Below are 26,742 nucleotides of genomic sequence, written 5' to 3' on the forward strand. Positions count from 1 at the left end.
TAATGTAATTCTTTTCATGTGTGTGTTTCCCAGGTTGTCAATTAGTGGGAGAGAAATTGTCACTCTCCCATTAGTGGGAGAGAAAGTGTCACTCTCCCCACCATCTTTATTTCTTTGACCAGGTTTTTTTTGGTACACTGTTTGTCAAAATGTCGGTTGTGTAAGCTTGCTGGGGGGTTTTACGTGTCTGAAAATATTCTTAAAATATGTTCTTTCATTATCTGGTGTACATTTAAACCAAATGTTTTGAAATAATGTTGTTAGGTTTTGGGAACTTCTGAAGCTGACAACAACAACAACAACAAGACTGGGAAGTTGAAATTGCTTGGTTTCAACAGCAATGGCTTCTTTCCTATTGTTAAAATATGTGACTTAGAAATAAAACCAAACTATTTTTACCCCCTGTCTGCAAGTGTCAGGGTGCAGGGCAGTGCCACATCCCCCTGTCTGCCCTGGGGTGTAAGGTATGCTCAGGATTTCGGGGGGCTCCACTTGGGCTGAACTTCCTCATCTCGTATATTTTACTGTGTCTATGCTCCTCCAGTAGAATGGCAATAAAAGTTTTAATTGTACCTGAAAGTTAAACTAAATAGCCACTCGGTCACCTTGTGCTAAAAGCTCATTTTATTCCATGGGTCCTCTTAAAGTTAAATATTTATAAGGTATCTATGAAGCAAATAAGAATAAAAGCATGATACTTGCAGTAAAGGGACTGAGGGATTAAAGTTTCTCAGCAGCATTTTCTCACCATGTACAATAGTTCTGTCTGCTGTTTGGCTGCAGTGGTTTGAAAAATGCTGCAGATTTGCTGCAGCACAACCATATTTTCATTTAAAGCAGATACCTAACACTATCTGTGGTGAGCACTTAAGCACGACAGTGATATGCTCATACACATTTTGCAGTAAGTGCATAGCTGCTACTTTTTTTTTTTTTTTTGGTAGTGAAACAAATGGATTTTTTAATTTTTTTTTAACTAAAAAAATAAATCTAAAAACTGATAAAATATCAGGTTTGAGAAATGAAGTATTTATTTTGTCATCATTCTTGAAGATAATTACCAAAATATTAAGCATGTAGTATTTTAAGCCTTGCTACTACAGATGTACTGATTTATTAACTTTCATGATTATTTAAAGTTATCTCACAAAACCAAAGGAAGCATGCCGAGTATGAAAACAGTATTCTTGGTAGATTCTGGAAAGAACACTACAATATATGTTGGAAGTTTTTATATGCATTATATACTAAAAAAGAGAAAAAATATACATTTTATCAGGTAACTTAATATTTTCCTGGTAGTATAATCAGTTTGGTAGAATATGGAAATGCATGTCTGTGTATATAAATATTTCTCACAATAGACACATTCTGTATGGGTATATGCTATACATAGAATCATAGAATCATAGAATCGTAAGGGTTGGAAAGGACCTTAAGATCATCTAGTTCCAACCCCCCTGCCATGGGCAGGGACACCTTGCCCTAAACCACGTGGTCCAAGGCTCTGTCCAACCTGGCCTTGAACACCGCCAGGGATGGAGCATCCACAACCTCCCTGGGCAACCCATTCCAGTGCTTCACCACCCTCACTGTAAAGAACTTCTTCGTTATATCTAATCTAAACTTCCCCTGTTTAAGTTTGAAGCCCTTACCCCTTGTCATACCACTACAGTCCCTAAGGAAGAGTCCCTCCCCAGCATCCTTGTAGACCCCCTTCAGATACTGGAAGGCTGTTAGGAGGTCTCCACACAGCCTTCTCTTCTCCAGGCTGTGAAAGCCACATTTTTAGCAGCTGAAAATATTTCCTCTCCGCATTGTTGTTTCTACACAACAGCAACGACAAGAAGAATATTATGATGCATTACCCAATATGTAAAGGAACTTTGAATCAATCTATGTTGTAAATTTATAGCCTCAAAGTTCAACATTTTCAATGTGTAGTCATTAAAAAAAAAAAAGCTGCTTTTGGTTTTGGTCCCCCTTTATTTAAGGAAAAAATATAATTACTTTTTGACCCTTACGTGTATTTGTATTCTCATAAATATGCTTTATGGCATGGTGGAAAGTATATTGCCTATGAAGCATCTATTAGTAATAAATTAAAAAAATCTCATAGGAATTATCTAGCAGTAGGCAGAGAATTCCAGCTCTGTTCTTCTTTTGCAAGGGAACATTGAATAGAAGGAAAGTATGAATTACCTCTCCAGAACTGTAATGGAAGACTCAATAAGAAATGCATTAAAATGCATTATGAGAGGCAAAAAGCCTGACCCAGAATACTTCTCATAAGATATTAATGAATGGTTCTATTTTCTAGGTACTGGGTGAGTAAATAATCACTCTGGTCATGCATGTGGTGCTGCCAGCAAAAGCCTGCCCTGGCTGATGGCAACATTCATTTTTTGAAAGTTGTGTAAAAGCGTAAAAATTTCTGAATACCAAAAAATTAAGCTTGTTGGAAGTCAGTATAACAGGACATAATATACATCCATTAAGGGGAATGCTGATCCGAAACATGTTTTCACTATACATGATGAGAAACAACAAACTTCGAGAAACAGTCAGAATAGTCCATTGCTACAAAAGACATGGGCATCTTCTGGTAGTTTTCTCTCTGTGTGATTCCAGAAATTTCAGTGAAGGCCTACCTGACTTACACCCAATGAGAAAATCCAAGTCCAAAAAATGCTGAGAAAATGTAGTGATTATTTTTACTGATCCCATGAAAGAGATGTGTTTAGCTGGTCATTAACACCAGGAAAATTGAACTTGCTGAGGATTTGGGGAGTCACTTCTGGTGCATGTTTGCTGACTTTTCTCACTAGCCTTTCTGAACTACTCTTTACAGCACCTTGCCCCAGGTCTTTGCCTCCACCTCTGCCAGTGCAGGGAAGGAAAGGAAACTATTCCCACAATATTCAGCCATTTACCCTGGCAAGCGGTATATAAATGCACGTCAGCATAGTTGTGTAATATTTATGTGGAGTAATAATATTGATATATTTGTATATCAACATGGGATGTGTGTGTATGTCTATATATGCATAATTATTTTAAATTATTTTTTTAAATTATTTGCAAATTAGTTTTTTAATGGAACCATCAAAGCAAAATAAAATGCACTGAGACTTAGATTGTCTCATTAGTTTGAACTACGGGAATGTTTGTTTTCTCTCCTGGACGTAATATCCAGTGCTATAAATTATTCTCATATGTTGAATGTCTCTATGCTGCAGGTTATTTTGGGGTTGGTTAGTTATCCATGATCAGAGAATTCCTACCAGTTTCATCTATGCCTTTGCTACTTTTGCTGCCTCATACAAGAGCCATAGGTGATGTTCTGCAGCCACCTCTTGATGCGTATAACCAGCTCATGGGGACACTGGCCAGATGTGTCTGTACAAGGTGACCCCACCTCCTCAAAGGGGGTGCTTCACCCTCCACATGCCAGCCAGGCTGTCAGTGCCAGCCCACAGCCCTTCTAGCTCAGGGGTGTAATGCAAACATATGGGAGATCCCCCTTATCAACATGCTTGACCCATCCTGTTCCTGGAGCATTCACATAGTTAGGAGAAAAAGCTTTAAATAGGATATTTTTCATCTTAGAGAATAAAGAAAAAAATACCAGTTATTCTTCAAGCACTCTGTTATAAAATAGTACACAGGGATTTACGGCCTGGTTCACCTTAGCACATAACTTTTGTTTAAAACAAGCCTGGCTAAATCATGTTTACAAGCAGATCTGCAGGTCTAAAAATCACTGGGTCAGATAAAATATTTTAACCATGGATATTTTTGTAACTGCAAACCAGCTTTCCTCACGCACTTACGCACTTTTTACAGCCTAGAGGCACGTGACTGAAATGTCACCCACTGCTGCCGTACTTGAGCAATGTTAGTGTACTTGATTCAAATTTATAGCATACTATAAAATACTGCCTGAGCAGAGAGGTGTTGCCCCAGGGAAATAAGGCACGTGAACGAGCAGGCTTTGATGTTTTGATGCCCAATAGAACTAGCATAGAGATGCTCAGAAAAGGGACTTAATTGGACTTTGCAGTCCCAGACTCTTCTGAATCTTGCCTCACTTACCCTCTCAGCAGTATTATTTATCATGGTTTTTTAGTTTCAATAAGATGATCTTTCTTTATGTTCATCTTAGTAATGCTCTTTAGTTTCCGAAATCTATTAATTCCAGATTATTTTATTAAAAACAATTATTTTTGCTTTATTCACTGGGTGCTGCCATGCAGAACGTGCTGAGATGAAAAGAGCCTGCAAGAAGCTGAGCATCTGTAGGAACCTGCACAGTGAGGAACCAGTGCAGCTTTCCTTGATGGTGAATAACCATGCCCTAATGCTGTCTTCTTACCATTATACATTAATGTTACGGTTTCCTTGGGAACATGCCACTCCATAGAGGAAAAATTAGGTTAATCTATGGAGAAATAGTTCTCAAAATGAGCCAGACTGTTGGGTGATTTCAGTGGCAGAACTTCTCCGTGTTCCTATTTCAAAGTTTGCTACCTTTAAAGTAAGCCTCTGTGCCTTAATGCTGCATTAAAAGAAATGGTCGGGGAATAAACTGTCCTTGGGAGTGTTCCAGAGGCTGATATGCATTCATGTAAGTGGGGAAAAAGCAAGATACGCACAGAAGGAATGGTGGTATCTCCAGCTATATTCAGTGTACCTTTTGAAATTAAATCTTTAGCCTTGCCTGTAATAAATTCAGTGTCAAAATAGACTGTGAACTGAGACCCCAGTCACTAGTTTCAGTCCACTTCATCCCTCTAGGTATCTTGCCCTTGTGTGCAACCTCTACTCTCTGATTTTCTAAGACCTCCAATGCGGAAGGATTCATTATTAATTTTATAATCAGCTTTTTATTAATATCTGTACGCACACTAGCTAAGAAAATATTTACTTTTCATGTGGGATATGATAGTGAAAGAAGTGGGGTGGGATGTGTGGTGAAAAAGGGTATTTCAAAAGAAAAAGAAAAACCCCACATTTGTACATGTGCCAAGTCTGCAAGTGCTATATGAATTATAAATCACTCAGATCTATATAGTTTGAAACTATTTGGGGAAACGGGGATTGATAACTCTTTACTAGTTCATGCATTGTGATTACAGAAATTGAATTCTCTGTTCTGAATTGATTTGGAGACCAGTATTAATGAGGAAGATTGTTACCTGTGTCTATGCTGAAGCAAGAAATCATCTAATGCAAGTATTTAAACCAAGGTAATTAATAGTTTAGAATGTTCTAAGTCATACAATATTACAGAAATAGAAAAATTCAGACCATACCACAATTTTTAAGATGTTAATTTTAGATTTATGTTAATCTTAAAAAAAACCCCATTGTTTGTATAAACACATGTTCTTTTGAGTGATACTAATAACATGGGAGGATTTGATGATACGTTTCCAAGTACATAACATTCTGAAATGTAATACTGAAAATTTCTTAACAGACGCTCTCCAGAAGTGCCAGGCACATGTAGTTTAGGGCTGGTACCAGAAGTTAGGTGACCAAGGGACAAAATGAGTTGCATGTTGCCTTACTGCAACCCCGAACAACCCACTTGTCGCTTGCTTCCCTCCTGCATTGCCAGAGATGGTCTGTGTGATCAGAAGGAGGCAGAAGAGAGAGACATAAGGAGGTGTAATTCTGAAAAAAGTGCCTATCAAATTAAGCAGTATGTCATTGCTTTCTTTTTAGTTGGTATTGCTGGTTTATGTTATCTTGAGTTTTCTGAACCCTAGCAGGAAAGTGGAACATCCTTAAGGGTATCTATCCATCACCTGAAGGCAGCACCCACAAGCACAGGCAGTAGAAGAATGCTCTCTCCCTCAGCTCACCTTGGAGAGAACTATCCCTCCTGTGTCCTGCCCAAGCAGGTTGACATTCCGCTTGTGGTACATCTCTGCGGGTGATGGGCAAGTGGAGGAGGAAGGTGAATTCAGTGAGTGACCATGGAACTGGCAGGGCAAAGGCCATCGTAGACAAGTTGATTCTTCAGACATAATCTGGAATATTGGTATGAGTTTCAGAGTTTATGTATTTTTTTCTTGCTATACTGAATTTAATCTAAAACTCTACAAACATCTTACAGCATTGTATCCTAGATCACTATTGTTATATTCAAAAACAAAAGGACAAACCAAGTGACTGAAACTGTCTCTGTGACAAAAGAAGAAAAAAAAAAAGAAAAAAGTAATTTCACCAAAGAAAACTTTATCTTGATTTATAGGGTGCTGTTATGCAAGGGTTATGGAAGAAATGGGACGAGGATAACAAGAAGGGGGTAGTTATCCGAGAGTTCAAAGGTAGGTAGCTGATCAAAGGTTAAATACAAGAAAAGGAATTATTCTATTCAAGTTAAAGGTAGGACTTTGTAACCTAAATAGATGTGTAGCTTCAATTAAAACTTGGAAAAGGCTTTTGTACTGTGGGTAAGAAGTTCTCAAAGTCAGGCAAACTTTTTTTTTTTAATTGCTTGAAACATATGGGAAAAGAGTGAGAGATGAGGCTATCACTGAAGGATGGGATATCTCAATTTTGATTTGAAAATGTTTCTGGTTATAAAAAGTAGAGGGCAGAACCAGTTAGATCCGTTTAAAATTGTGGCGTGTAGAGGTGGTATGAAAATACTTCATTTTCTAAAGTTAGAGATGGAATAGGTAGAACCAGGAAAAGCGTTTTCTCAAGCCTTGTAGCAGCACAGAGCGTTGAACAGAAGGCAAAGGCTGGCAGTGAAAATGAGAAAAGGAGTAGCTGAGGGGGAGATTAGCTCAATTATGAGAGGTATTTCATTAAAGGAATCAGATGGAAACTTGTAGAGGAAGCAAGAGCTGCCTGGTATGAAAAATAACAAAACATGCTTCCCAAGCGTCACTGCCTGCTGCAATGGGAAATGAATCCAAGAATATTGGATAGGAACAAATTAATCTAAAAGTTTGCATATGCAGTGCAGGAAATTCTATTTTCATTCATTATTAATATATATAATATATATAATAATTTAATGTAATATATAATATATTTAATACAATATATTGCCATCCAGAGGGACCTTGACACGCTTGTGAGGTGGGCCGATGCCAACCTTATGAAGTTTAACCAAGCCAAGTGTAAGGTCCTACACCTGGGTCGGGGCAACCCCAGGCACTGCTACAGGCTGGGCAGAGAAGAGATTCAGAGCAGCCCTGCAGAAAAGGACTTGGGGGTGTTGGTTGACGAAAAGCTTAACATGAGCCGGCAGTGTGCACTTGCAGCCCAGAAAGCCAACCGTATTCTGGGCTGCATCAAAAGAAGCGTGACCAGCAGGTCGAAGGAGGTGATCCTGCCCCTCTACTCTGCTCTTGTGAGACTCCACTTGGAGTACTGCGTACAGTTCTGGTGTCCTCAACATAAAAAGGACATGGAGCTGTTGGAGCGAGTCCAGAGGAGGGCCACGAGGATGATAAGAGGGCTGGAGCACCTCCCATATGAAGACAGGCTGAGAAAGTTGGGGCTGTTCAGCCTGGAGAAGAGAAGGCTGTGTGGAGACCTCATAGCAGCCTTCCAGTATCTGAAGGGGGTCTACAAGGATGCTGGGGAGGGACTCTTCCTTAGGGACTGTAGTGGTAGGACAAGGGGTAATGGGTTCAAACTTAAACAGAGGAAGTTTAGATTAGATATAAGGAAGAAGTTCTTTACAGTGAGGGTGGTGAAGCACTGGAATGGGTTGCCCAGGGAGGTTGTGGATGCTCCATCCCTGGCGGTGTTCAAGGCCAGGTTGGACAGAGCCTTGAGCCACATGGTTTAGTGCAAGGTGTCCCTGCCCATGGCAGGGGGGTTGGAACTAGATGATCTTAAGGTCCTTTCCAACCCTTACGATTCTATGATTCTATGATTCTATAATATATAATATATATAATAATATATTTAATATGTAAACTTAGAGGGAAAAAAGAAGCTTATAGAAGGTGGAAGCGAGGACAGGCAGCCTGGGAAGAATACAGGAGTGTTATCCTGGAAGCTAGGGACCAGCTTAGGAAAGCTAAGGCCCAGTTAGAATTAAATCTGGCAAGGGATGTGAAAGATAACAGGAAAGGATTCTATAGGTACGTAGCAAATAAAAGACAGACTAGGGACAACGTGGGCCCTCTCTGGAAGCTATCGGGAGAACTGGCTGCCGTGGATTTGGAGAAGGCTGAGGTTCTTAATGACTTCTTTGCCTCAGTCTTCACTAGCAAATGCTCTGACCACACCACCCAAGTCTTGGAAGGCAGATGCAGGGACTGTGAGAATGAAGACCTTAGGCCAACTAGGGGAGAGGATCAGGTTCGAGACCATATTAAGAACCTGAATGTGCACAAGTCCATGGGACCTGATGAAATCCATCCACGGGTCCTGAAGGAGCTGGCGAATGAACTTGCTAAGTCACTGTCCATCATATTTGAAAAATCCTGGCAGTCATGTGAAGTTCCCGATGACTGGAAGAAGGGTAATATAAACCCCATTTTCAGGAAGGGGAAGGTGGAAGACCCAGGGAGCTACAGACCAGTCAGTCTCACCTCTGTGCCTGGCAAAATCTTGGAGCAGGTTCTCCTGGAAAACATGCTAAGGCACATGAAAAACAATGACGTGGCTGGTGACAGCCAACATGGTTTCACTAAGGGAAAATCCTGCCTGACCGATTTGGTGGCCTTCTATGATGGGGCCACAGAACTGATGGACAGGGGCAGAGCAGTTGATGTCATCTACCTGGAGTTGTGCAAAGCGTTCGACACTGTCCTGCACGACATCCTTGTCTCTAAATTGGAGACATCAATTTGATGGATGGACCACTCAGTGGATAAAGAATTGGCTGGATGGCTGCACGCAAAGAGTTGTGGTAAACGGCTCGATGTCCAGTTGGAAAACAGTAATGAGTGGTGTCCCTCAGGGATCAGTGTTGGGACCGGTCCTGTTCAACATCTTTGTAGGCGACATGGACAGTGGGATTAAGTGCGCCTTCAGCAAGTTTGCCGACGACACCAAGCTGTGTGGTTCGGTTGATACGCTGGAGAGAAGGGATGCCATCCAGAGGGACCTTGACATGCTTGTGAGATGGGCTGATGCCAACCTTATGAAGTTTAACCAAGCCAAGTGCAAGGTCCTACACCTGTGTCGGGGTAATCCCAGGCACAGCTACAAGTTGGGCAGAGAAGAGATTGAGAGCAGCCCTGCAGAGAAGGACTTGGGGGTGTTGGTTGATGAGAAGCTTAACATGAGCCAGCAGTGTGCAGTTGCAGCCCATAAAGCCAACCGTATTCTGGGCTGCATCAAAAGAAGCGTGACCAGCAGGTCAAAGGAGGTGATCCTGCCCCTCTAGTCTGCTCTCATGAGACCTCACTTGCAGTATTGTGTACAGTTCTGGTGTCCTCAACATAAAAAGGACATGGAGCTGTTGGAGCGAGTCCAGAGGAGGGCCACGAGGATGATAAGAGGGCTGGAGCACCTCCCATATGAAGACAGGCTGAGAAAGTTGGGGCTGTTCAGCCTGGAGAAGAGAAGGCTGTGTGGAGACCTCATAGCAGCCTTCCAGTATCTGAAAGGGGCCTATAGGGATGCTGGGGAGGGACTCTTCCTTAGGGACTGTAGTGGTAGGACAAGGGGTAATGGGTTCAAACTTAAACAGAGGATGTTTAGATTAGATATAAGGAAGAAGTTCTTTACAGTGAGGGTGGTGAAGCACTGGAATGGGTTGCCCAAGGAAGTTGTGAATGCTCCATCTCTGGCGGTGTTCAAGGCCAGGTTGGACAGAGCCTTGGGCGACATGGTTTAGTGCAAGGTATCCCTGCCCATGGCAGGGGGATTGGAACTAGCTGATCTTAAGGTCATTTCCAGCCCTAACTATTCTATGATTCTATGATTCTAATATGAGGGAATGTATAATTTTGAAACATCGGAAAAACCTTTGATTCCCTGCTGTAAGAAAGTGTTTGGCTGTGGTTTAGCCCCATCCCACTGGATGGGGCTGCCCAGTGTGCCCCCACACAAGGGGTCTGCCCAGCCGATGGCACTCCCTCGGTCTCTGCAGGGACCCGGCAGCCAAGGAGGATGAGGATGGGAGCTGGGATGCCAGGGACTCCTGGGAACTAGAAAGAAGAGTTAGCGGGGTGATACAGCACAGGAGGAAGAGGGGAAAGCTCTCCTGTTGCATGCCAGCAAAGGATCTCTGGTTAGACTGGACTGTGGATTGCTCTCCTTTTGTCAAAAGAGCGAATCAGCAGCAGGCAACAGAAAAATACCCAACTCTGCAGTCCTGATTTGTGGCTGTGGAGGACTCAGTCTGCTGCTGTCCAAAACCAACAACTAAAAACCATCTTAAGACAAGAGGCAGGAAAGGCATGTGTCCTTTCCGATACCGCAGAGATAAAGCACAAGAAAAAGACAAAAAAGTGTCCTGGAGTAAAAGCAGTTACTGAACTCACTGTGAGTTGCTAAAGAATCATTTTAATATTTTTCTCCTAGAGAATCATTTTAATATTTCTCCTAAGATTTGCAAATGTTATTATAATGTTATTACCCAAGGAGATGATATTTTTTAGTGGTATTAACACAGGAAGAAAATCTTTACCTGCCTCGATTAGCTTTACCCTTTAGGAACATCTGGTGAATGCTAGCCAAGTCAAGTCTCTTCTTGACATTGCTCCTCCCCAGCATGGGAAGGGAGGGAGTGGAGCACCCAAGTCCCAGTGCAGCGATAACAGTGTCACAGTTAAACAGCAAACCCAATAGTGTTTCCTACCAGGACAGATTTATTTTTTCTGTCTGTTCTAATCCAAACATCCCAGCACAAATGCTAAGATACAGATGTCAGGATGGTGCGAGGAATTGCATAGATCAAATAGGAGACAACAGAGAGAAGGAAACAGATTTTGCAGCTGTTACTTTAAATGAATGTACTGAGCTGTGCAGTCTTTTCAGAGGAGACAGAAGGTCTCATTACAGATAACATTTATTAAATTTGTATCTGGCAGTATAAATACTGTTGAGAAATGCTGTTTATTTTCTCATGAATCTGTTAAAAATTATAACCAGTAGAATTAAATGTATTAGTGAAGCAAAAAGGTTGAACTAAAGAAAAAGTCCAACTGTTTCTCAAATTTCTGTTTGCTGGCTTCATTTCAGACATTACAATCAATACAAGGCACAGTGTCCTGTACACAGCTGATTTAATTCCATCTCCTGTGGCTGTGTTTGGAATATTCAGATCTAGATAAAGGTTGAGTATTCCCAGTGTTATACAGTAGATCTTCTAGCTCAGTTCTTTGCATGCTACAGACCTGGAGGGAGTCATCTGGACCAGATTATTTGCTCCATTCCCATGGTATTTTTAAAAGGCAATATATGGCAAATAATGTTTTTAACAAATACTTTTTTGCCATCCCACCTGCATGTCACTTTTATTTGCCTTTACTGCAATGAGTGCTCAGTGCAAATTGCTTCAATTTTAAAAAATATCTGGTATCTATTAGTATTAGCTGCTTTGTGACCTGGCTCTGAATATAGGGTTTATAGCAGTGGGAGTAAATGGCGCACTATATCCACCTGAAAGGTCTCGAGAGATTATTAAAAGGGAAACACTGGTCAGAGAGCATTTCTAAATTGCTTATTGCATAATTATTATAATGTGCATAATGGCTTATGTGCATTAAACATTCATCTAAAATGACTGAGAATAATATAATAAATAAAACCCACTTCTTTTACATCATAATAGACTTTAATATTAATAATGTGAGAATATATATATTGTCTAAGGGTACACACTTATACATGCACTTAAGTATTATATATATGTAGCATATACCAAATGTGTATTTAAACACTTAACCTTGCCACATAGGATAATTTTAAGTGTTGTATCACACTGGATTCATTTTTAACATTTCCATTTCAGTTTATCATCATTCAAAAAATTCGTATTTCAGTATTCATATTACTAATAGCGGTGAAAACACCATCAAGCTTGACTTAATCCTTAGAACAATGTAAGATTGGTATTTTCAGCAAATGTAAAGAGGAACATACCAACTCTTCAGTCCTGGTGCAACTTCTTATCAAAATTTCCTGGATTAGCTAAAAAAAAAAAAAATAAAAATACAACACCAAAAGTTCATCAGCTGATAGTACAAAAGACCCTTGCATTTTTTATAAAGTAGAACTAAAATATTAGTGCATGTCACTGGTGTTGGGACAAGCTTTAAAACATATGACCATGTTAGTTTGCTCACCACCTTGAGATAAATACAATGTAAGGAAGGAAGAAAGAACTCATCCCAGTGGGGAGGTAGAGGTGAGCTCCATATACCACAGCAGAGAAGGCATTTGTAAACCTCACACCCTGCCTATGCTTTTCTGAATGGTGAAATACTGCTCAAGTTTTGCAAGCCAGACCATGCTCGCACTGCCTTGCCAGATGCTGCCTTCCAGCTGCTTATTCCAGGCTCCGAGGAAAAATCCAATTAACTGTGCATGTGTGGCAGCTTCATTAGAACAGGCACAGCCAATTGTGGCACAGTTTTGTCTTTTACTTTAGCTGAATAGTAATTTCAGGGCCATCAATGTCTCTTTAGCACAGTGGTGTCTGCTCCTGTTCAACAGAGGTACTCCACCCCCAGACAGCCCATCCACTCACTCATGTACGTTGTACCCAAGAGAAGTCCTTCAGCATAAGTAAGTGCATCATTTGGAAATCCTTTGGAGTCCCACTGAAGCCAAATGTGAGCTGATTCTTTATAATTTCCTTCCCACACCAATTAGTGGCAGTTTTCATTTAAGTGGGCACTTATTTTTAGCAGTGAAAGAGCTGCTTTCAAATTGCAACAGTTTCAGGGAGGAAGATATAAGCGAAGGGAGGTAATCTTGTGTTGAACAGCTCGCTGCTAAGACCCTTCAGCCGCAACATGAGACATGAGGAAAGATCACAACAGCATAGAATCATAGAATAGTTAGGGTTGGAAAGGACCTTAAGATCATCTACTTCCAACCCCCCTGCCGTAGGCAGGAACATCACCCAAGACTCCATCCGTCCTGGCCTTGAGCACTGCCAGGGATAGAGCATTCACAACTCCCTTGAGCAACCTGTTCCAGTGCTTCACCACCCTCACTGTAAAGAACTTCTTCCTTATATCCAACTTAAACTTCCCCTGTTTAAGTTTGAACCCATTACCCCTTGTCCTGTCACTTCAGTCCCTAATGAAGAGTCCCTCCCCAGCATCCTTGTAGGCCCCCTTCAGGTACTGGAAGGCTGCTATGAGGTCTCCACACAGCCTTCTCCAGGCTGAACAGCCGGCTCCTGGGCAAGGCCTTTCAAGGACTTGAGCCTCCCTCGGTGGCTCTCACTGCTCAGAACTGAGGCTCCTGGACGCGGTGTTTCCCTTCACTCCAGTGTTGAAGGTGTCCTTTCTGGAGCTGCTTGCCTTGGCATCTTCTAAAAGGCAAAGAATGCAAGCATTCCAGCTATTTTTTAGTTTGTGAGAACCAGAAATACTTATAAACCCCACTATTTCGGTGGAATATGCTGTAACAATATTATTGCTGAAATCTGTAGTTTCCGTCATCTTCCCAGGTAGCAGTAGTGCCAGATGTGATACTGCAGGAATTAATCCTGTGGCCTGGAGGCTTGGGTTCTAACTCAAAAGCATTGTGGAAATGCTGGTATGTCATTGTTGTTTCCATAGGTTTTCAGTCATAATCTGTTCAAGGTAAGTCACCCTCTGGTTATTACAGGACAATCCTCTGGAAATGTCCTCCAGCTATGCATCTGGTGGGGCTGTAATTTAGAGAACTGTGCGTCGATGGTGCTCATCACATTGTGCTTGCTAGAAAGCAAACTTCTAGCTATTTGCAGGCAGGCTTGTGCTCCAGGTGGGTGTGGTATGGAAGGATTCTTGGATCCTTCCACTTATCAAGCATGAGAAAGGTAATTAAATTTGAATATGACATATTGCTGTAGCCACTACTAAATGGTGCAGGAGGCTGCAGAGAGGTCTGATATACTTGCTGTTTATGAAAAGGAGTGAAATGAAATAAGTTTCATATTTTTTCTGATTTCTCTCTTTTTAAGACCAAAAGTAGAGCGTTCCTAGCAGAGGACACAGAGGCCAGGTAGGAATTCACCAAGAAACCCCACCTTGGCCTTGCAACTCAAAATGGCACATTTCGTCAGAGCATGTTCTCCTTTGGGTTGGCTGTGTGGGCTCCATGCACAAGGGCAACCGCTGTGTTTGCCAGGCTGGTCGATGAATTAATAATAATGGGCTGTGGAGTGCTTCTTTGCTATGAGGTGTTGGAGGTCATGCTGCCTGTCATTGGAAGTGTGGTTTTCTTGCAATTTGTGATGGAGTTATGGACCTGGCCTCCAGCTGTCCTGTTGCTGGCTAGCCAGTGGCCCCGCAGTGGGGAGCTGGAGCACAGCTCAGCTTGTGCAGTATCTTCACTGCTGCAGCAATAAGTAACTGCAGCATTAACCATTCCTTATGTGGCTAAAGAAACGTATATTCCTTAAAACAGGTGGGATTATCCTCTGGTATCTGAAAAACTGTCATCTGCAGAGGGATTCATTGGACATGTTTTCTGTATCTGCTGCTCTTTTATAGCCATAACACATTTCTTTGCCTTGCCGAAGTATGTTAGCCAAAGCTGGAGGGATCTGCACAACCACCATTAGCCTTTAAGTGCAATCGCCGTACATTTCTATGTTTTCCAAGCCTTTGCATGCCAAAGTTCAAACAACTGGAATGCCAAAGTTCTTGTTTAATTACAACTTCTAATTACATGGCGAAGTGAGACAGTTTTACAAAGTTCATTAAGCTGTTACTTGACCTTGATTTAATCTCTAGGCTGTGTTTTTGGTCTGAACATGTATACATATGTATGTATAAATACACACACACACTGACAGTATATCCATGTGTCTGTCTCAAAGGCCAATTTCAGCTTACATATGACATGAAGGACCCTGCTGGAAGTTGTCAGGCTTAAACTTCCATTTTGTTACAGAATTAAAAAGACACGATGTCTCATTATGAAGTGAGCTTTCATTTGGTTCATCCATCCAAACAAATGGATATTGGCTCAGTGCAAAAAGCTATGTCTAGTGGTCCCTGCCTCTGACTGTGCTCAGTACCAGTTTCAGGGCAGGATGCATGTCAGGCAGTGTTTTCAATACACTCTCCCCATTTTCAGCAGTCTGTTGGGTCTGTAAGACTGTCTTGCTGCCTTCTGGTGCAAGCCCTCAACAGTGTACTATTCATAATGTCTTCATAATCTGCTATCTTAATACTAGAGGAAAGTTAACTGAAAACTTTAATATACCAAACAAATATATGACTTTTTGCAAATACTGTTTTCTTTGAATTTATTTTGCCCAGGGAAGCAGCTAATAAAGTTCTGAAAAAGGATATTGAAAGCAGAACTTCATGGCTTTCAGGGAAGGTATTGTGCCTTCAGTGAGAATCTTCTGGTGCAGTGGTCAGCAGAATTGTGTCAATCTCTGGTGGTGTTATGCTATTTTATGAGCAATTTTTTTAAGTGCTAGAAAGTCAAACTACTGAGAGAGCAGTAGTCAAAAAATCCCATCCTGTACACAAGTAGTATGTTCGTTGCCGCTCACTTCCTTCTGTTGAAAACTGCCACACTACTCAGCATGGCTTGAGGACTTTAATGGGATGTCATGCAGCAGGAGAAGTCTCCCAACACATATAGGTATCAGCCGCAAAGACAAGCATTACCTGAAGAGCTACTACCAGCCAGCATTGAAATGCCCCCAAGTTCAATGTTCTGCTTCTGTGGTCTCCAGAGAAGGACTGTGCTGCTGCACAGATGTTCCAGAAGTGAGTGGTGGGCCAGGATCTGCTGGACTGCCTGTGCTTCTACAAACCACAGGAGGGAAGAGACATGCCAGGGAGCACTCCCTAAAGTGGCCAGCCCGTGTCTGAAGCTGTGATTTCTCAGCCTGTGTGAGTTCCTCATGAATTACTATTCTGAAGACTTGGTAAAAGCCGCCTCCTGTGGCAGAAACGCAGACAGCTCAGCTGAGGTGCTGACCCTCTCTAAGCCAAGAAAACAGATCAGTGAGGTTCCCCAAATAAATCTAATGAGAAAAATTCTGAAAATAAGTCGGGTGGATGTAAAGTGGTAGGAGTTGACATGAGAAGGAATGGGTGGAAGGGTTAGTAACCTGCAGTTCCCCTCTCTGCGGTGATGGGACATGTCATTGCGTCAGCTTACTTAAGTAGCTGTTCACCACTAGCTCCAGAGAAACAGTGTAGTGTGTTCCTTCAGACAAAAATGTTTGTCAGAATGGTAACTTAAATGATCATTTTCTCTGGATTGCCAATTTCATTATTATTTTATGGGGAAGTTTCAATAAATTCAGCCCTTTAATGACATTGATCCACCTATGAGATGTTTGCTACTCAGCTGTGTTACCACAAAATTTTAAAGCAGAGGGGAATCCTTTAGGTAAATCTTAAGCACAGTCACTAGAGATTACTATTACCTTCAACAGCAGTTTCTTCACATTAAATTTAATTGTAAACATGCTTTACCAATCTGTTTAGATCACATGTTGCACTCTTGGGATACAAAGAGTCTTTAATATGAACTACTATTATAGTAAACATACAACAGTATTTCCTTCAGCTAAATGAACACTCAGAGACCAACATTTATTAGTTAACCTTGAAACTTCAGGTTTAATCTTACATCTTCAGATCAAAACAATGGGGAATACAACTGTTTGGCTAAAGTTATACAAAAGCCCCGCTGACACCTCCCCCCCAAAAAGAAAAAAACCCTATGACTTCTGCAAGTATCTTAGTATTTTATAGATCAACAAATTGAAACATCATTTCATGCTAAATCAGTAATCTGAAAACATTTGCTTTGTCTGGCCTTAAATGCTTCTCTGTAGTAGTGACTTACATAGCCATAATTAAAATTAAGATGAATTAAATATATGCAGACTTATGGCCCCAAATCCATTCAGGTAACACCAACTGTATCTTTTTTTTTTTTTTTTTACAAAAAAAAAGATTTAGCATGCATGAAGTCAGCCAGAAATTCTATTCCGAAAAAACATACATTCAGTTCTCAGTTTTGAAAGATGAAGTTATACAGAAGCGCCATGCTGTTTAAATTGTAGATTTTTGCATCACATCAATACCTTGTAGTTGGCCTTCAGCAGTACTGAAATGTGACTGCTTTGTACGCGTAATACGTGAATATGAACTAACTGTAACTAGTATGTTTTTATAGTAAAAAGTATTCTAAGATGACAGAAATGCAATATGAAAGTTGGAAAACTGAAAGATAGTTTTAAAATAGTGAGAAAATTCAGTAGTATGGATGATGTTATTTTGCAGGCATTTTAGCTCCATTGCACGGTGTAGCTTTTGCCTAATTCAAGTTGAAGGTTTGTGATTGTCAGGAGCTGTGAATAAAACAGACAGAATGAGCAGTTAGCAACTCTGCCCTGAAGATCCACTGCTTTTTCTTGTTCATCAGAGATAGTGGCTTCTTGGTTTAGGTAAGAATAATTTATGCCTCTTCATTTGCTTTTGTGTTTGTATCACTATAAACGTAGTTTAACTAGCATAGATTTCTGGATTTCTAATCATGAGGCTCCGATCCCTTCCCTTCATTCAGAGGCCCTTTTAGAGTTGACATTCCTGTTCCTATTTTTTTTATTTTTTTTTTTTTTATATTTAAGAAATTTTAAAAAGCCAGCAAGGCAGCAAAACTTGGAACATCCTATAATTCAACTGTGCATATGAATTACCCCCTTTTTTTTTTATCCAAAAGTCAACAGCAGAATGAAACATTTTCATTTTCTTTTGCATTTTTAACTCATCTTTTTGGTTATGTACAAAACTCACATAGTTCCAGCTTTCTGTGAAAGAGAAAGAACTAAGACTTAACAGAATACTGAATTTCAAAGGAAGAGCAGTAAGATCCCAGCAATACAAGAGGTTAGGCAGACTCCCTCAGTAAGAAAACTGGCAAGACTGAATGCCTCAGCCGTTCTGTTCATATCTGAAGGATGCTTCACAGAAGCACCATCTCAAACAGCAATACAGTTATACATATTTATTTCAGCTGCTTTATGAGTGCCTGACTTTATTGTCCAGGGAGGTGGGAGGGGGAAACGTCCTGGACAGGTATCACCCATGCATGTGGAAGTCCCAGGGCTCTGAAGTTGGTAGAAAGTGTGCCGATAACTTTAGAAGTGGGATTTGACTCATATGTAAGAACCCTGTGCTGCAATGCCTACAGCCAAGATGTGATATAAAAGACTAGGAAATGATCGTAGGCAACCAGGGCTGGGAAGTGAAAATGCTGTCAGACAAGACTAACAACAATAGGGTCATGTTGAGGCAATGAAAATACTTATAGTTGTTTTTCCTTCCTTCAAATTTCACAGGTCGCAAGTGAGCTATTAGGAAGAGTGGAAACAAAGCATAACCTAAAATTCACATTTCCACTGTTAGAAGCAGTTTAGGTTCCTAACAGTAGTTTCTGTGCTTAAAAGCTCTACCACACCTACTGCAGAATAGGTACTGAGGTACTGTATATTAAACAGTGTATGGTATAATCATCACCTGATGTATCTTGTTAAATACACTTGAAATATGGTATTACAGCTGAGAGCTGAATCTCCAAAGGTTTAAGAGCACATACGCAGGCATGAAGGTGGCATTACCCTGCAAATGGCACCTCACCTGCTTGGTGTCATTGTAGTCCACGGAATGAGATGATGCGATTGTCCCACCATTCTGCGATATGGTCACCTGTATAACGTCGAAGGGCACCCCCAGGACTTTAATTTCAGTAAACATCAGGTTGTTTGGATCAGAGTAACCGTGATGCAAAACCGTAATATCTAAAACATTCTGAAAGGAAAGGAAAAACCAAAAGAGTGGAGATTGACATTGGACTGGTACACATCCACTTAAACTTTCCACTTGTCCTCTTTTGGTTGGTTTTTTTTTTTCTAAATACCAATATGTTGCTACTTATTTTCCATATGTTGAAGGCTTCCTTTTTCTTCACATTGTTAATTTGGCTAGGTCCTGGGCTCTGCTGTGTCTTTAATTGCCACTCTTTCCCTAACACAGCCTCATCTGCTAGCTTCTGTGAGACTGATTGAGGCTCTTGCTCTTGCTGCATTATGCCCTCCCAGAACAGCTCCTCCACCCCTCCATCACCTCCCTCAGCCCTTGCAGGTCCCCTCTCATTTCAGTGGCTGTGATTTTAAGTAGATTACTGGCAGCTGGTTTCTTTGAGATGTACCCAGGTCTGGTAGCTCTCCAGAAAACAAATGCTGTGTTGAGCAGCCCAGAGAGGTACTTGCTGGTTCACAACCCACGTGTGAGCCCATGCAAATGTGCTGTGATACAATTCTGCATATTTAGTGCTTAGAGGGTATTACTTTAAGTGTGAGTATTTTTCATTGTTGGTTGATTCAAGACCTCTTTAATTAGGCTTTTCTTTACAAGCTTCTCTTAGGAGCAGGAAAAGATACATTTGTTTTATAATCTCCTTGCCAACTGCAAATACTGAATATTAGCAAAACAAACTTCTCTTCCTTAGCAATTAACATCCAATTATTTGACAAAGACAGAATTAAATGAGAAGAAAGAAGATTAGAAGACATTCTGGCACCCTGGAAAACTAATGAAATAACAAAGTGTTTTTTCTATTACAATAGAAAAGCATTTCTTTTAAACCAAAAGTCATTATAATTACAGTCTAATTTAATTCCAGATATTCAACTGGTTATGATAAAAATTGAAACACAATATCCTAGAAAAGCCAGTACTTAAAATAAGCACTCCCATTCATTGAATCTGTTACCCAGGAATGGATGCCAGATTTTCTGTGTTGAAGAATAAAGAGAACAAGCAATACCAAACTGAGGCAGTGATCCACACCAGCACTGTGCAAAGCTGTGCTGGTGCTAAACCACGTTCTTCACTCTCCTGTGAGGCTGTTTCTTGCAGGCTTTGCGGAGCAGTGTGGCTACAGCAGCAAAACCCACCACCTCCTGCAGGACACTGAGCTGTTCCTGTAGAACGGGGTCAATGCACACATCCTAGGATGCCTGGAGAACTGGGACTCAGGTTTACAACTCATAACCACAAACGCATCTTGGCTTTGTCATCAATGGGAGGGCGTGAGTAGAACTCATTAATGGGACAGGTCTTGTTCCTCCCTCTTTGCCATTTTAGAGTGATTTATTTTGTAGTTGCCAATGACTGTGTAGTCTGTTGCATCTCCTCAAAACTATAAATAAACACAATAAAATTCTATGGTGCACTACTAGGAGAGATGCCCTCCTTCTGACCCTATGAACATTTCTTTCTTTTGGGAACAGCCACATAGCTTGAACAACAAGGTAGAGAACAGCAAAGAAAACCCTGAACTTGCAAAATGGATTGGTAACAATTTTAGGTGTCCATTCTTGACAAGAAAACCAAATTCTTTGCTAGGCAGAGGTATTTCTCTGTAGCTTTAAGCCAAGGTCAAGGCCTTTTGACCTTAAAGCCTCCTGTCTGCAACCTCCAGCTTCTTTCTCACCGGGAATGCTGGTTTTCCTGGCATAGCTGTTCTGACCCCTCTACATGTTCCAGAGGTTCTGCACTGATATGTGCTTTCACTGATAGAACTAATTTATGAAATAAACTTGTACTTTCAGAACTATATCAGAAATTACAATGCCATAAATGTACACTTTGTTTAACAATACACTATAGTTGATAACTTCAGAATCATTCTTAAAGTTGTTCTTAATGCAGTTTAATCATATTACTTGTAGCCTATTCCATTGTGAGTACAAGTTAATGTTAGGGTGAGCTATCAAGATATTATGAAGTTCCAAACTAAAAAGCCCACAGTTAAAAATATAACATTAATCACCTAAAGTGATCATTAAAAGAAATGTGAGCTAACATTACTTACCTGATTAGCAGTAAATGACGTTAGCAAATATACACCATCTTCGTATGCATCTGACAAAAAGAATAAAATAAAATGTATTTGTTATTCACCTTAACACATTATCAAAATTTCAGTTCAAAAATTGTGTCCATATACTTTACACAAATATATGGTCTGTATCCACACATAAATAAACTTTTGTATTTCCAGAAGACATATGCTTTTAGACATAAAATACGTTCAGTATAGGACAGTGTGCTAATTAAATGAGGACGAAGGAAGAACGTTTGAGAGGTATGATACAAAACAAGGCAAACAAACAGCATTATAAAGATCCAGGGTGTTAAGACCAGAAAGACAAAAAGTGTTTCTCACTGAGGAAGGTGTGGAAGTAATTTCCCACACCCAACCCTATTCCAGTGACACGACCATGGTAGAAATTGCTGTTGTATATTTTACCAATCCTGTTATTAAGCACAAAATTATAGAATCATAGAATGGTTAGGGTTGGAAAGGACCTTAAGATCATGTAGGTCCAACCCCCACTGCCATGGGCAGGGACGCCCCACACTAGACCATGTCGCCCAAGGTTCTGTCCAGCCTGGCCTTGAATACTGCCAGGGATGGAGCATTTTGGGCAACTTGTTCCAGTGCCTCACCACCCTCAAAGAAATTCTTCTTTATATCTAACCTGAACTTCCTCTATTTAAACCCATTACCTGTTGTCTTGTTGCTAAAGTGATGCTGATAATCATGAATGCTGTGGGTTCTTGCCTTTCTGCCTTACCAAAACTAGATCACAGGCATCCTGGTGAGGGGCACCTTGTAATCTATGCTGATTTTATTTATCATCAGAGTTCCATAAACCTAGCCATCATTTCTGAATTCTGGTGCTAATGGGCAGTGGTCTAAGTGAAGCAGCAAAAAATATACACTAACAACATCCTGCAAGCTTCCCTACACATCATTATGCAAAATAATACCATTTTCTGCATTCCTTGCAGTAATCTTGGATGATTGCTTATTGTTCTTACAAGGGTAATACACTGGATGGAAAGGATAAATGACTTTTAAATATCTCTTATCTGAAGACGATTTAAATTCAGTAATGTTGACAAAATTAGTTAAAGCTTCCCACATAACCTGTGGTTATGGTTCTCATTGGTTTGAGAACAAATCCTTATTATCTGTGTTGCCTTTACATCCCGGACACAATTTCCTTTATATAACATATTAATTCTATAAATCATAGCATTATGCAGTTTAAATCAGGAAAAATAATTTTCTGTAATGCTAATCTGAAGGTTTAATTTCAATTTTGCTTCTTGAAGGCATGTTCAGATAAGTCCTCCAGAAATGTGATTGCTTTGGCCAGAGTCCATCATTTCCGTCTGCTCCTAATGCTCCTCCCCCAGTACCCCACTCTACACTGAGGACTCCTAAGGAAAAAAAGTAACCACCAGCACTTCTTTCCCAAAGCAAAGGGTTTGGGATGCAACTTCTTACAGCTTGGAGTTTCCACTAGGACAACTGAGCTGTTGTTGAAAACCACAGACAAAAAAGCTCATACATCAGCTACTGAGCATTATTCAGTTTTGAAGGACTGCTGTAATTTGTATCATCTCTCCCCAGTTCATATCTGTTTTTTTTGTTTTGTCTGTCTTAACCTGGGCTCTGAATATCTCCAGGGTGAAGGCTCCACAGCCTCTCTGGGCAACCTGTTTTAGAGCTTGACCATCCATGCTCACAGCAAAAAGGATTTTATGAGGCAAAAAGCATCATACATACCAATGCGAACCCCATCATCCCAATAAAGCTGTCCTTCTGCAATCAGAGTGTCATTCAAAGCGACAGTGAGTCCCATGGGGTTTTTTCGGCTATAGAAAACACAGTATTTTTTTCTCAGTTTCCTCAGGTAATCAATCACATTTCATATTTCTCAAATGTTAGAATATTTTAAATGTATGCCACTCAATTTATCTCCCATAGTCATCTTCCTAAACCAATCCTATGAAATTTAAAGGAGACCATGAAGAGGAAAGAAAAACCAGCCATAAAGCTCCAGTGCCATCATAGCTGTTATCTTCTCTGAGGACTGGTAGTATTTAATTTATTTGTATTTGTGCAAAACTAAATTTTAAATTTCAGTCAATCTTACCTGTAAAAAGTTGTATTAGCAGGCTTTTGCCAAGCAAGGATGTATCCACCCCGGATATGCAGATTGATATGTTCCAAAGGAGCTGATAAAAGTCTGAACTGTCCCCTAAAGCCAGTATCTTCATCCTATGTACAAAATAGTAAACAAATCCTCTACTGAGTTGCTCCCTCTTTACTGGTTTGTTTGGGTTTTTTTATGATGAAATTATCATGTTTTGCTAGGCTGGTGAAGTAGGACTTTTTACTGCAGAAGTAACTACCTAATGCTTTTAAAAGAAACTGAAATTCTGGATCTATAAAAGACTGCCTTGTGCATAGGTCACAAGAGCTGAACTAAGGGGACCTACCTGGTGAAATACAAACTTGTGATTAATGAAATGGTCTGTGATGCCTGCTCTTCCAATTACCAAATCTTTTCTAATTTTCTGTGAAAGATGAGATGGCTAAATGTATTTTGTATTTCTCCATTCCAGTATTCCTTACAAAGTCATTATGTATATCATTTGAGGCTTAAAAAAGTCAATAGAAGGACCTCAAATTAATTTACTCTAACTATGGTCATGTTATTATACATTAGTATGGGATAATAATTACACGAATCAAGGATTTTTTTTATTAGCTGAGTAGATGTTAGATTGCTAAGAAGCAATATTGAATGTAACTTTGTAAAAGGGAGGGCAAGGGTTCACACCTCACCACCACTCTCAGCACACCCTGCTGCTGTCTGAGCAGCATTGTGAAGAAGGCATATAAAATACAATTTTTAAAATTACTTACTGTGTAGTAATCATACCAGCGGGCATTGGGGAAGTAAGCGTTCACTGTTACAGCATTCTGGAATTAAGAATACTTCATTTAGGTACCTTAAATGAAAAAGTGAAGTTTAGCTAAAGTGACATTAGTATTTTCCTAAGTGCTTAAAAATGTACCTGTTGCATCACAGGACTGATGAGCAGTGCAGGTCCCCAAAGGAACTGCTCGTATATTTCCCAGGTTGTTCTGTCTTCCACAAACCTGCAAGTTAGCAGAATAATGATTAGACATTGCATGCTGAACTTTTCCAAAGTGTTCCTTCTTTAAAACATTTTTGTCAGCATTTGAATGTACTATTCCTAGTGTCTAATATTTCCTCATCTTTATTCTAGTATTAATAATTCATAAATCAGTTAATGCTTGCCAGGAATGCACAAAGGTCCTAATGTGAAACTCATTAGAGAAATGCAAGCTATTAGCTTGCCTTTTTTTTTAATTTCTTATTAATTTGCAGCAGCTTTTCAGTGTATTTAGATTAGAAAACTCAGAAAGTCTGTTGTGCTTGACCAGGATTAGCAATAATAAGATTAGGTAGTGGACAGACTGGGAACCACTTTCTAATCTGTGCCACTTTTTTCTTAGGCAGTTGCTTTGAAAAGAGGAAGTCAATACATGCAAACAACTCAGTCTTCCTCAGCTAAGACATGCATGTAGATGCAAGAGCACATCTAACTCCACAACAGAAGAAGTTAAAGTTTTTGCAGTCACTGCCCCCCTGACAAGGGACAAAGAAAGTTTGTATGTATAGCAGCGTTAGGAAAAAAAAAAAAAAAAAGATCTGCTATATAAGCTTGGACATAACAAAAAAACCAGGTTTTTTTTCCCTGCAAAACTCTCATGATTTAAGAGGGCTGGAGCACCTCTCGTATGAAGACAGGCTGAGAGAGTTGGGGCTGTTCAGCCTGGAGAAGAGAAGGCTGCGTGGAGACCTCCTAACAGCCTTCCAGTATCTGAAGGGGGTCTATAGGGATGCTGGGGAGGGACTCTTCGTTAGGGACTGTAATGGTATGACAAGGGGTAATGGCTTCAAACTTAAACAGGGGAAGTTTAGATTAGATATAAGGAAGAAGTTCTTTACAGTGAGGGTGGTGAGGCACTGGAATGGGTTGCCCAGGGAGGTTGTGGATGCTCCATCCCTGGCGGTGTTCAAGGCCAGGTTGGACAGAGCCTTGGGCGACATGGTTTAGTGCGAGGTGTTGGAACTGTTTAGTGCAGGGGGGTTGAATCTTAAGGTCCTTTCCAACTCTTACTATTCTATGATTCTATGATTTATGGCAGAATTGTCTTTTTCTTAAAAGTTTTTGTCTAGCTCTTTTTTGCAACAATTTTTCCTTTTTTCTTTTTTTGTTTTTTTGATTCTACGTACGCCCATCATTCTGTTCCTTGCCCCAGAAGAGGTTAAAGGTGAGATTTAAAATTTAAATTTTACTTCCAGAAAATAAGATGTTCAATTTTGAAAAATGAAGAACTAGTGCTGATCAAGTGAGACTTGATAGTGAAAGCTTATACTCTCAATCTTGTGGGTTTTTTTTTTTTAAATAATAATTGCTGTAACAAAAAAGAAAACTTTAGTGTTAGGAGGGTCATAACAACAGAATTTTCAATGGAAATTCCTGATAAGAAGAGCAAAGGAGTCCCACTTACTCATGGAGCATGGGGCGGACCACAGTGCTGCCATGGGCATGGGCATCATACATTAACGTGTACAAATAGGGTAACAAGGTGTATCTTATATTCAGCACATTCCTGGAAATCTCCTCAAATGTTGCATTCCAAGAAACAGGATCTTGCCTCTGAAAGAGAAGAGACGTTTATTGATCAAACTGGGTTGTTTTGCTCAGAAAAGCTATAGAAAAACCCCAAACCACCCAAAATCAACATAGCAAGAGAAAGACGAGGAAATTTCTCTGCCAAATTAGAGCACCTTCATTTATGCTTCAATTAAGGAGTAAGTGACATGAAAACCAGCAGGTATCACTGTCAGCCCTAAGAGGGGAAGTGGAAAAGAGAAAGGTGAGAAAAACCTCTGGGGAGTACTGTAAAAACTGTTTAATGCAAAGTGTCCCAAAGGCATGACACATCCCAGTGTACATAATTTATTATCCTTCTTTTCTGCAGGGCAGCACTCAGGACTTGCAAGCAGAGAGCAGAGCACTAATGACTGATGTCAGGGAGCACTTCCAATCTTTAATAAATGTATTGAACAATACCTTGGCAAATTGGGTAAGACTGGAAGCAACATGATAACCCTGAATCTGCATTTTTAAAGGCTTTAAAAGACCTATCGAAAGGTATGCCGCTGCAAGATAAAGCACACAGTTTCTGAAAAGGAGACTTTAATCCACTAGATGTATGCTACATAAATAGCTCTACTCTGCTAGACCTGGAGCTTTAACTGGAATAGAAGTGTTGTTTCCATATTTATTTATTTTTTTCAAATTTTTCCAGTTATCTTGTTTTACAGCTTTCTACAATATAGTCCTTAGCCAGCAGAGACTGACATTTAGGCAATTATTTTTCTTTACTCATAAAAGAAATACAATATCTGATGGTGGCAAATGTGCAGAGTACAGAAATTGCCAATTCTTACTCCAAAATCTTATTACACTGTTCCATTTTCTCATTTGGTGTATAATTATGGTCAATTAGGGCTGAGAGCACTAAGATCAGCTTTGCTCCCGTAAGTGTATTTGCCACCAAAGCGCTCTATTTTAGTCTTGCCGGTGTAGTGCATTTAAATGAAAACAATACGCAGGGTAAAATATGTAGGAATTGGATTCAGTC

General features: G+C 40.2%; 1 protein-coding gene across 4 annotated transcripts in view; it reads right to left on the reverse strand.

Moving 5' to 3' along the window:
• Positions 1–16,717: 16,717 nt before the first annotated feature.
• Positions 16,718–26,742, reverse strand: part of LOC115612026 (maltase-glucoamylase, intestinal-like) — a 57,391-nt gene continuing 47,366 nt past the window's right edge. Inside the window, exons 40-47 of one of the 4 annotated variants that reach the window (XM_030495817.1) lie at positions 25,603–25,751; positions 24,075–24,159; positions 23,923–23,979; positions 23,147–23,271; positions 22,777–22,865; positions 21,010–21,059; positions 18,771–18,941; positions 16,718–17,482 (exon numbers count right to left, since the gene is read on the reverse strand). In XM_030495817.1, coding sequence (XP_030351677.1) covers positions 17,420–17,482; positions 18,771–18,941; positions 21,010–21,059; positions 22,777–22,865; positions 23,147–23,271; positions 23,923–23,979; positions 24,075–24,159; positions 25,603–25,751 — 789 coding nt within the window. In that variant the 3' untranslated portion in view covers positions 16,718–17,419. Of the gene's footprint in view, positions 17,483–18,770; positions 18,942–21,009; positions 21,060–22,776; positions 22,866–23,146; positions 23,272–23,921; positions 24,009–24,074; positions 24,160–25,602; positions 25,752–26,742 lie in introns of those variants that run through there. The other 3 variants (XR_003992854.1, XM_030495818.1, XM_030495819.1) reach the window with 3 other exon arrangements.

Source organism: Strigops habroptila, chromosome 8 (genome assembly GCF_004027225.2).
Source record: "Strigops habroptila isolate Jane chromosome 8, bStrHab1.2.pri, whole genome shotgun sequence".
Classification (NCBI taxonomy): domain Eukaryota; kingdom Metazoa; phylum Chordata; class Aves; order Psittaciformes; family Psittacidae; genus Strigops; species Strigops habroptila.